The following is a 10,902-nucleotide window of genomic DNA, read 5'->3' as shown; positions in this document are numbered from 1 at the left end:
TGTGCCGGGTTTGGGGGTATTGTGCAGGGTTTGGGGGTGTTGTGCCGGGTTTGGGGGTATTGTGCAGGGTTTGGGGATATTGTGCAGGGTTTGGGGGTATTGTGCAGGGTTTGGGGGTATTGTGCAGGGTTTGGGGGTATTGTGCAGGGTTTGGGGGTATTGTGCAGGGTTTGGGGGTATTGTGCAGGGTTTGGGGGTATTGTGCAGGGTTTGGGGGTGTTGTGCCGGGTTTGGGGGTATTGTGCAGGGTTTGGGGATATTGTGCAGGGTTTGGGGGTAGGGCGCAGGGTTTGGGGGTAGGGCGCTTTGTGTGGCGGAAGGGTTAGCTGGTGACACACCGGAAGCGGCAGGGCAGCAGTGAGACAGGCAGCCATTGCTGAGCGTCGTGGCTCAGGGAGAGAGAGAGAGAGAGAGACCCGGAGCCAGATATACTCCCTTATACTCTTCTGTACTCCCTAAACCTCTTATCTACTACTCTACAAAACTCTCCCTCTGACATTACTGCCGTCTCTACAGCCGCTCTCCGCTCAGAACCGGGGTGAGTTTAATCTGTTTACCGAAAAGCCGCCGCTCCGCTCCCGCTTATCAATACTCTCACCCAGACCCACTGATCCAACCCGACTTACTACTGACCCTGCTAACTATTGGCCCTGCTAACTATTGGCCCTGCTAACTATTGACCCTGCTAACTATTGACCCTGCTAACTACTGACCCGGTTTACTATTGACCCTGCTAACTATTGACCCTGCTAACTATTGACCCTGCTAACTATTGACCCTGCTAACTACTGACCAGATTTACTACTGACCCTGTTTACTACTGACCAGATTTACTACTGACCCTGTTTACTACTGACCAGAATTACTACTGACCCGGCTTCCTACTGACCCGGCTTCCTACTGACCCGGCTTCCTACTGACCCGGCTTCCTACTGATCCGGCTTCCTACTGACCAGGTTTACTTCTGACAGCGAGCATGGTCGGTAGAGAGTTCATTAGGTGTGTTTGTTAAATACCATGGCGAGTGTGTGTCCATACGGTTAAGTTGTAGAGCTGAAGTTGAGGCTGTGTGTGTTTATAGGGTTGGAGTGTAGAGCTAAAGTTAAGGCTGTGTGTGTTCATATGGTTAAATTGTAGAGCTGAAATAAGGCTGTGTTTGTTTATAGGGTTAAATTGTAGAGCTGAAATAAGGCTGTGTTTGTTTATAGGGTTAAATTGTAGAGCTGAAATTAAGACTGTGTGTGTTTTATAGGGTTAAATTGTAGAGCTGAAGTTAAGGCTGTGTGTGTTCATAGGGTTAAATTGTAGAGCTGAAGTTAAGGCTGTGTGTGTTTATAGGGTTGGAGTGTAGAGCTGAAGTTAAGGCTGTGTGTGTTTATTGGGTTGGAGTGTAGAGCTGAAGTTAAGGCTGTGTGTGTTTATAGGGTTGGAGTGTAGAGCTGACATTAAGGCTGTGTGTGTTTTTTAGGGTTGGAGTGTAGAGCTGAAGTTAAGTCTGTGTTTGTTTATAGGGTTAGATTGTAGAGCTGAAGTTAAGGCTGTGTGTGTTTATAGGGTTGGAGTGTAGAGCTGAAGTTAAGGCTGTGTGTGTTTTTTAGGGTTGGAGTGTAGAGCTGAAGTTAAGTCTGTGTTTGTTTATAGGGTTAGATTGTAGAGCTGAAGTTAAGGCTGTGTGTGTTTATAGGGTTGGAGTGTAGAGTTGAAGTTAAGGCTGTGTGTGTTTATAGGGTTGGAGTGTAGAGCTGAAGTTAAGGCTGTGTGTGTTTATAGCGTTGGAGTGTAGAGCTGAAGTTAAGGCTGTGTGCGTTCATAGGGTTAAATTGTAGAGCTGAAGTTAAGGCTGTGTGTGTGTAGAGCTAAAGTTAAGGCTGTGTGTGTTTATAGGGTTGGAGTGTAGAGCTAAAGTTAAGGCTGTGTGTGTTCATAGGGTTAAACTGTAGAGCTGAAGCTAAGGCTGTGTGTGTTTATAGGGTTGGAGTGTAGAGCTGAAGCTAAGGCTGTGTGTGTTTATAGGGTAGGAGTGTAGAGCTGACATTAAGGCTGTGTGTGTTTATAGGGTTGGAGTGTAGAGCTGACATTAAGGCTGTGTGTGTTTATAGGGTTGGAGTGTAGAGTTAAGTTAAAGTTAAGGCTGAGGAGCATCAGGAGAGCGAGGGCTGCTGACGTGTTGTTGAGCTGGACGTCTGGTTCTGACCTTTGCTGCTGCTGTACTTTAACCTGCTGCTAGTCTGCAGTTTGAGCAATTGGAGTCACAGGTCACCCTGATAAATAGATGTGCAGCTATCAGCGCTGTCATTATGATCACGTCATTCTGGTGGGGAAAAGACAAGCGTGTGGGTCTGAAGATGCCCTGGATAATTTACAAACAATAAAATAAAATAACTTCACTAAAAATGTTTTACATAAAAATGCCATTACCTGTGTTGAGTTAGTCTGTAGTGATGTGTATTAGTGGGGTGTTGCGGTTAGTCTGTAATGTTGTGTATTAGAGAGGTGTTGGGGTTAGTCTGTAGTGTTGTGCATCAGTGGGGTGTTGGGGTTAGTCTGTAGTGTTGTGCATCAGTGGGGTGTTTGGGTGAATCTGTAGTGTTATGTATCAGTGGGGTGTTGGGGTTAGTCTGTAATGTTGTGTATCGAGCTGTGGTGGGGTTAGTCTGCAGTGTTGTGTATCAGTGGGGTGTTGGGTTTAGTCTGTAGTGTTGTGTATCAGTGGGGTGTTGGGTTGAGTCTGTAGTGTTGTGTATCAGTGGGGTGTTGGGGTTAGTCTGTAGTGTTGTGTATCAGTGGGGTGGTGGGGTGAGTCTGTAGTGTTGTGTATCAGTGGGGTGGTGGGGTTAGTCTGTAGTGTTGTGTATCAGTGGGGTGTTGGGGTGAGTCTGTAGTGTTGTGTATCAGTGGGGTGTTGGGGTGAGACTGTAGTGTTGTGTATCGAGCTGTGGTGGGGTGAGTCTGTAGTGTTGTGTATCAGTGGGGTGGTGGGGTGAGTCTGTAGTGTTGTGTATCAGTGGGGTCTTGGGGTTAGTCTGTAGTGTTGTGTATCTGTGGGGTGTTGGGGTGAGTCTGTAGTGTTGTGTATCAGTGGGGTGTTGGGTTTAGTCTGTAATGTTGTGTATCGAGCTGTGGTGGGGTGAGTCTGTAGTGTTGTGTATCAGTGGGGTGTTGGGGTTAGTCTGTAGTGTTGTGTATCTGTGGGGTATTGGGGTGAGTCTGTAGTGTTGTGTATCAGTGGGGTGTTGGGTTTAGTCTGTAATGTTGTGTATCGAGCTGTGGTGGGGTGAGTCTGCAGTGTTGTGTATCAGTGGGGTGTTGGGGTTAGTCTGTAGTGTTGTGTATCAGTGGGGTGTTGGGGTTAGTCTGTAATGTTGTGTATCGAGCTGTGGTGGGGTGAGTCTGCAGTGTTGTGTATCAGTGGGGTGTTGGGGTTAGTCTGTAGTGTTGTGTATCAGTGGGGTGTTGGGGTTAGTCTGTAATGTTGTGTATCAGTGGGGTGGTGGGGTGAGTCTGTAGTGTTGTGTATCAGTGGGGTGTTGGGGTGAGTCTGTAGTGTTGTGTATCGAGCTGTGGTGGGGTGAGTCTGTAGTGTTGTGTATCGAGCTGTGGTGGGGTGAGTCTGTAGTGTTGTGTATCGAGCTGTGGTGGGGTGAGTCTGTAGTGTTGTGTATCAGTGGGGTGGTGGGGTGAGTCTGTAGTGTTGTGTATCAGTGGGGTGTTGGGGTTAGTCTGTAGTGTTGTGTATCAGTGGGGTGTTGGGGTTAGTGTGTAGTGTTGTGTATCAGTGGGGTGTTGGGGTGAGTCTGTAGTGTTGTGTATCAGTGGGGTGTTGGGGTGAGTCTGTTATTTAACTTCTTCAGTTTTAGCATCGCACTGTGACATATTATGTCCATCTGTTGTGTGAAAATTTACTCCTGTAGCTCACCGACCCACAGACCCATCCTCCTCTGATCAGACCACGGTATCAAAAAGTCATTACAGATCCACACGGGTGTGATTATATGTTGGTGAATATTTACAGCAGCAGGTAGAGAATGTAGTGAAGAGATGGTGTAAACTAGAGATGGACCGATCAGTGTTTTTGGGGCAGATTCCGAAGTTCGATCGGCTGATCGCCGATACCGATATTGGTCGGAGCCAAATGCAACATTAATGCCACACAGAAAAAGCCTGACTCTGCCTGTCCCATAAACTGTTATTTTAAAACAGCAATAAAACTGAGCTTTTAACAAAATTCCCAAATAGTTGGAATGAGTGAAATCTGTTTTAATGATGTTAATAAACAGTACAACACGGAAGAAGACTATTTAATTTTAGGAAACAATGACAGCGATGCATATTCTCTGCAGTGAGGACATGAATCACTTATATAAACCAGCCTGTACTGATTTCTGCTTCAATAACCCTTTCAACTTAATAGTCTTCAGTAGCCTTCAGCAATCTTACCTGCAGCTGTGTCCACTAAACCGCTCAGTTATAAACATTCTGAGGTGAGCAGCGTTCCAGAGTGGAACTGCGGCTTCCTCAGCGCGTCCAGTATAAACCCATACGGAGTGGAGGAGCTGGAGTGTGAGCACACAGAAACTGCAGTGAGGAGCGAAAACTTATACATATCCAGCTCTAAACACAGTCTGAACTATAGTCCTCTGCAGCTGCAGCGCCGGCTAGTGGTTGGATGAGGAACTGCAGCTTCCTGTAAGCGAGCAGTTTCACTGGCCATCCACACACAGCTCTGATTAACTGCTTAACCCTGAATCAGAGCGGCTAAAATCAGAGGAATATCGCCGAATCGCCGATAGCGTATTTTGGCTAAAAATCGGCCGATACTTATACACTGCCGATCGATCTTCCATCTCTAGTATAAACGAGGCGGTGGGAAGATGATCTACTGATCTCTTTTAGGATTAAATCCATGCAGGTTTTCACTGCTCAGTTTACTTGTTGACTGAGAGGTTTGAGAGGTTTTTATAGTAAATGGATATTAACTTGTGTGTTAATATTTGTGTTTTTTTTTTCTGCAGAACTTACAAGACCCAGATATGTCCTTCATATTTGATTGGATTTATAGTGGTTTCAGTAGTGTACTGCAGTTTTTAGGTGAGTACAATGTATTTTTTTTTACTCTCAAAGACAACTCATTTTTGTGTGTTCTTTTTAAAACCGGCAGCACAAACGTATTATTCGGTTTTGTGTGGCCACTTTTTACTTCTTATGCCAAACCTTTTGTCATTTGGGGAGAGTTTTTAATTGGGTTGTTCTGTTGAATTAGTCCTAGTCCTTGTCTAAATCTCTCTCTCATCAGACAATCTTCTGTATAATGCAGGACTGGGATGAATCCCTGTCTGAGAAACTGCCCCATTATGTTTTTAGCATGTATTAGGCGTAAAAGTACACAGAAGTTTTCGTAGTTCAGTACTAAAATTCCATAATGCTAACCCGGGTTTATTTAATTTAAATTGAACAGTTTGTTCCACCGTATAGTTCCTCTAACATCTGCAGACTTTAGCCTTAAGGTTTTGTGTTTTACTTTTTCCCTCTGGAATTAAACCTGCGGAGTGAATTGTGGGTACTGAGTGTCCTTCAGATCACTGTTATCTGCTGTATCGTTTCTCGGCTGTATGTGAAGGTCCTTCAGTTTGAGAAAGTTTGTGAATTTATGAATCTACAAGTGTTTGTGTAGTGAACTACAATGTCCACATGCCTTCTTATTAAAGCCAAGTTTATTATTTAGCTATTAATCCTAATGCAGATACCTTTGGAATTGATTTCACATGTGGGATCACGTATGGTGAAATAAATAGTAGAAAAATGGTAGAAAAACAGCAATTGAATTGCATTCGGAAATTATGTTTAATAGTAAAAGTAAGAGCTTTTCCACAGAAACACACTAAACAGCTCTGTAGCTTAAAAAAGCTCTTATTAGTGAGAAAAACCAGCAAAACAGCTTCAGTTTAGTAGAGAGAGTAAAGATCAGACTCTGGATCAGTGGAAGAAGATCATGTGAAGATCTGATGATGAGTCCAGATTTACCCAGAATTCCAGAGTGATGGAGCTTCAGGGAAAGAAGAGAGTTCAGGGAGCATGAGATCATCATCTTTACAAGTGGATTCTCCACCCCAGAGTCCAGATCTTAACCTCACTGAGAATCTTTTGATGTGCTGGAGAAGAATTTACACAGTTCTACAAATCTCCATCATCAGCATGAAATCATGAATTAATGCAGCTCTGGACAGAAATAAATGTTGTGATGCTGCAGAAGCTTGTGGAAATGATGCCACAGTGAACGCACAATCAAAGCTAAAGCATCCACACTAATATTAGAGTGACTCAGATACTTCATTTCACCATTCACTCCCAGATCCGTGTGTGTGTGTGTGTGTGTGTGTGTGTGTGTATAGGCTGAATGGTAATGATGATGTTAATAATGTTGATGGTGATGACTGTGATGGTGATGAGGTCAGTAAACACGTTTCTTGCTCTTTCAGGGCTGTACAAGAAATCGGGCAAATTAGTATTTCTCGGCCTGGACAACGCGGGCAAGACGACGCTACTGCATATGCTTAAAGATGACAGACTGGGTCAACATGTGCCAACATTGCATCCAAGTAGGTCCAATATATGTTTGTTTGCATGTTTTTATTGTTTTCGGTTAATGGTTAGCATGTTGGGTAATGTTAGCATGGCCTTTATGATGACTAGAAGTTTGTTGAACATAACTAAGCTCTTATCATGTGATTAAACATTATGTCTTGGGTCCATTCCTCCTCCCACGACCCCACTGTTGTGCTGTCCGGTGTTTACCGCAGGAGGGTTTTTCTCTCTCAAGGTTTCTTCTTCTTCTTTCCGCCGTTGTCGCTTCAGCTTGTTAAGAAGAGACTCAGACGTTGATCTCTGTAAAGCTGCTTGAGAAAACGTACGCTGTAATTGGCTGATTGGCTGAGGATGATTTATGATGAGTGTGAGGAGTTCCTGTGACTGGCTGTATAGAAATGTTCCAGAGATGTTTAGGGTTAAATAACGAGTCTCTCTAATTGATTCTTTAGCTTCAGAAGAGCTGACGATTGCTGGCATGACCTTCACCACCTTTGACCTTGGCGGCCACGCGCAGGGTAGGTACCGCGTCGCGACGCTCGAGTTTAGTAAACGTTTTATGCTGAAGTTTCTGATGAAGCTTTTCTCTCGCAGCACGACGAGTCTGGAAAAACTACCTCCCAGCCATCAACGGCATCGTCTTCCTCGTCGACTGCATAGACCACCCCAGACTGGCCGAGTCCAAAACAGAACTCGACGTGAGTCAAAGTCTGTCTGTCTGTTTAGGGTTGAGGACTGTAGAGAAAACAAACCCAGACTACAGTCTTCACAAAGTCTACAACACCAAAGAGACAAAAATAATGGGACAGCTGCTCTTTCACTATTTCTCCTGAAATGAAGGGTATTAAACAGAGTATTAACAGTGCGGGTTTGGCAGATTAATAGACTAAATATTAACATAATTATATATTTTGTATTTTCTATACGTTATTAACTCCACATGAGTATAACGCTCCTCTCCTTCCCTTTCCATTGCATTGTGGGATAATAGTGACCATCATTATCACACTCACAGAGTATTTATTATGGGTATTTGAGTATTTTAACACTATCTACACTACACACTAAAACACTAGTTAGTGGTGATTTGCATGCAGTTGGGACGCACTCTGTGAAAGTAGATCATGTGTGATGAAGCATCACCTGATAAACACTGCTTACAGGAACTACAGTGATTTTAATGCTTTATTTCTGACTCGTTTCTACAGGCACTAATGACAGATGAAACTATTGGAAATGTGCCTATCCTGATCCTCGGCAATAAGATCGATAAGCCTGAGGCCATCAGTGAGGAAAAGCTGCGGGAAATATTCGGATTATACGGTCAGACAACGGGCAAGGTAAAGACTCAGTGGATTGGAAATTAAGCAATTAAGACATTTTATCTTTAATTGAAGCGGTTAAGAAACATTGGCCTAATTTCATTTATCATCCAAAGTAGGTGTGAGACAGTGTGTGAGAGTGAGACTGACGGTGGGTGTGTCTCTCTGCAGGGCACGGTTCCTCTGAAGGAGCTGTGTGTGAGAGTGAGACAGTGTGAGAGTGAGATAGTGTGAGAGTGAGACAGTGTGAGAGTGAGACAGTGTGTGAGAGTGAGACAGTGTGTGAGAGTGAGACAGTGTGAGAGTGAGACAGTGTGAGAGTGAGACAGTGTGTGAGAGTGAGACAGTGTGAGAGTGAGACAGTGTGAGAGTGAGACAGTGTGTGAGAGTGAGACTGACGGTGGGTGTGTCTCTCTGCAGGGCACGGTTCCTCTGAAGGAGCTGTGTGTGAGAGTGAGACAGTGTGAGAGTGAGACAGTGTGAGAGTGAGACAGTGTGAGAGTGAGACAGTGTGAGAGTGAGACTGACGGTGGGTGTGTCTCTCCGCAGGGCACGGTTCCTCTGAAGGAGCTGTGTGTGAGAGTGAGACAGTGTGAGAGTGAGACAGTGTGAGAGTGAGACAGTGTGAGAGTGAGACAGTGTGTGAGAGTGAGACAGTGTGAGAGTGAGACTGACGGTGGGTGTGTCTCTCCGCAGGGCACGGTTCCTCTGAAGGAGCTGTGTGTGAGTGTGAGACAGTGTGAGAGTGAGACAGTGTGAGAGTGAGACAGTGTGTGAGAGTGAGACTGACGGTGGGTGTGTCTCTCCGCAGGGCACGGTTCCTCTGAAGGAGCTGTGTGTGAGTGTGAGAGTGAGACAGTGTGAGAGTGAGACAGTGTGAGAGTGAGACAGTGTGTGAGAGTGAGACTGACGGTGGGTGTGTCTCTCCGCAGGGCACGGTTCCTCTGAAGGAGCTGAACACACGGCCGCTGGAGGTGTTTATGTGCAGTGTGCTGAAGAGGCAGGGGTACGGCGAAGGCTTCCGCTGGCTCTCTCAGTACATCGATTAGCCCCCGCCCCGCCAGGAGGGGGGAGGGGTGCGCCAGGATCCGCTGTCCTGTCGCTGCCCTGCGCCCCGTCCTGCGCCCCGTCCCGTTCTACAGCCTGCCTTCACTCTTCAACTGAAAACAGCAGCGACTCCTAAACTCAGACTTTTACTATCTGGACCTTAAATTCAGCAGTTTTTTTTCTCACGTTTCCTTTTCTAAGAGAATCTTTGGGTCTTTCTGTTTTTCTGGTTTCTTTCTTCACGGTTGGTTTTGGTTTCTGTTTCTGTGATTTGGAGCGGCGAGTATCAGACCTGCTCCTCAGCTTTCTGATATCACCAGTGTTGCTTTAGATTTCAGCCATAATATTCCTTTACCCCTCGTCTCTGATCATCCTGAAGATGAGCGTCTATGAATTGATCTAATCAGCGTCGCTGCAGTTTCATCTGCGTGTTTTTTTCCCCCCTAAAATACAAAACTAAAACCATCTAGTTATAAAATATTACCAAAATCTCCTAAATCTGTTTAATCTTTTTTAGTACAGCCTGAAATCTTACAGATACGGTCATTTTCACACCTACAGAGCTTTTATCTGTTTAAATCCGTTAAAGGAAATTTGGAAGGTCTTACCGTTGGTTTGTTTGGGTTTGTTTTCACACAAGCAAAAACCAGAAGTGCACCAAAATGTGCAACTCCTGCATACAGTACAGCCCAAACCTGTAGAGAGTCCAGCTGATCTTCAGATCACGTTTTCACCACAAACCGAAGCGAACATCTCCTCTCGCAGGTCTCGGACCAGTTCTGATTAATCCGATTTAACCAGAATAAAAAGTGCAGATGTGAAAACAGCTTGTAAAACGTAAAGTGCACCACAACATGAACAGTTTAAAGGCTGTTGTAAATGTTCTTTATCAGTTTAAACTTCACTCTCAGAACTTTGTTTTTTGTAGTAAAAAGTGTTCTTTGTTTTAAATTCGCTGAAGGAAACTTTCTCTATCGCTTTAGTAAAATGGCAATAACCACGAAACTGGGATCTTATATTGCAGAGCAGCGAAAGACAAGGGCAGTTTCTGGTGTAAAATAAAGGGTTTAAACAAGGGTTTCTTTAGTTTTCTTAAATATGAACATATTCAAGTTCTGAAAGACCACAACAGTCTCTCTTATCTTCTTTCATAAACAACCATTCTGTCCATTCTGTAGGTCACTGACGGACTGATTCAGGGTGTTTAAGATGGTGGAGATGTGATTGGTCGGCGCTCGAGCGGGATGTGATCTAAACCCCACAGATGGATTTTTATAAGCGGTGTCCTGAGTAGTTCTCTATTTGAGCCGTGTGCATTATTTAGAGAAATAACTATTATGCATGCCTTTACTTTCATTTTTTTAATAAACCTGACTAATAAGGAAAATTTCTAAAAACGAGAGGCCAAATTAACAAACAGTGAACAGTTATGTTTTTCTTTTAATGAGGTACAAAGCAATGGCACAATAATAGACTCTTTTTCTGTTCTGTTCCTTTGCGTACCATCTATCATTCCAACAGCTGTTCTATGTAAGGGAGATACTGTTGTTTGCATCATAAATTGTAATAAATGTTTGCATTTAATACAGGACTCAAAGCATTTAGTGATTGTTTTCTAAAAGCAAGTGATTATTTTTATTCTTTTATACAAACTTTTTGTGGACCTTGGGTTAATAAACGGTATTATCAAATTTTTCATTTAAGCAAGTAACAATTTATTAGTTTATGTTATTTTATTTTTCCATCATTTCAGTTATTTAAACATTGGCGTTGTACAAACCATAGACTAGAACAGGCAGTATTTAACTTTAGACCACGCAAACATAATATTACCGGCTAATTAACTACAAAAATACCTTCACTTAAAACACTACATCCAAATAAAAGCCTGGAGTTTAAATGTTTATAGCCGGAGTTTAATGGTATAACTATAATTGAAAGGTACACATGG

At 43.8% G+C, this 10,902-nt stretch overlaps 1 protein-coding gene across 1 annotated transcript; it reads left to right on the top strand.

The window, feature by feature from the left end:
* The first annotated feature begins 337 nt into the window (after positions 1 to 337).
* On the top strand, positions 338 to 10,542 carry sar1b (secretion associated, Ras related GTPase 1B). Its single transcript, XM_022676702.2, has 7 exons — positions 338 to 538; positions 5,013 to 5,088; positions 6,477 to 6,596; positions 7,035 to 7,100; positions 7,177 to 7,280; positions 7,791 to 7,922; positions 8,837 to 10,542. The coding sequence occupies exons 2-7, from the start codon at positions 5,031 to 5,033 to the stop codon at positions 8,951 to 8,953; spliced, it is 597 nt and encodes a 198-aa protein (XP_022532423.1). The 5' UTR covers positions 338 to 538; positions 5,013 to 5,030; the 3' UTR covers positions 8,954 to 10,542.
* The last annotated feature ends 360 nt before the right edge of the window (positions 10,543 to 10,902 follow it).

This window comes from Astyanax mexicanus, chromosome 17 (assembly GCF_023375975.1).
Source record: "Astyanax mexicanus isolate ESR-SI-001 chromosome 17, AstMex3_surface, whole genome shotgun sequence".
Taxonomy (NCBI): Eukaryota; Metazoa; Chordata; class Actinopteri; order Characiformes; family Acestrorhamphidae; genus Astyanax; species Astyanax mexicanus.
The sequence above is the reverse complement of the archived record's forward strand: the minus strand, read 5'-3'. Positions and strand labels throughout refer to the sequence as shown.

Bases quoted from the DNA above. Each gene is read 5' to 3' on its own strand.
- sar1b (XM_022676702.2), top strand. From the start codon at position 5,031: ATGTCCTTCATATTTGATTGGATTTATAGTGGTTTCAGTAGTGTACTG. The intron at 5,089-6,476 runs GTGAGTACAATG...TTGCTCTTTCAG, and splicing joins TAGTGTACTGCAGTTTTTAG to GGCTGTACAAGAAATCGGGC. The intron at 7,101-7,176 runs GTAGGTACCGCG...TTTCTCTCGCAG, and splicing joins CCTTGGCGGCCACGCGCAGG to CACGACGAGTCTGGAAAAAC.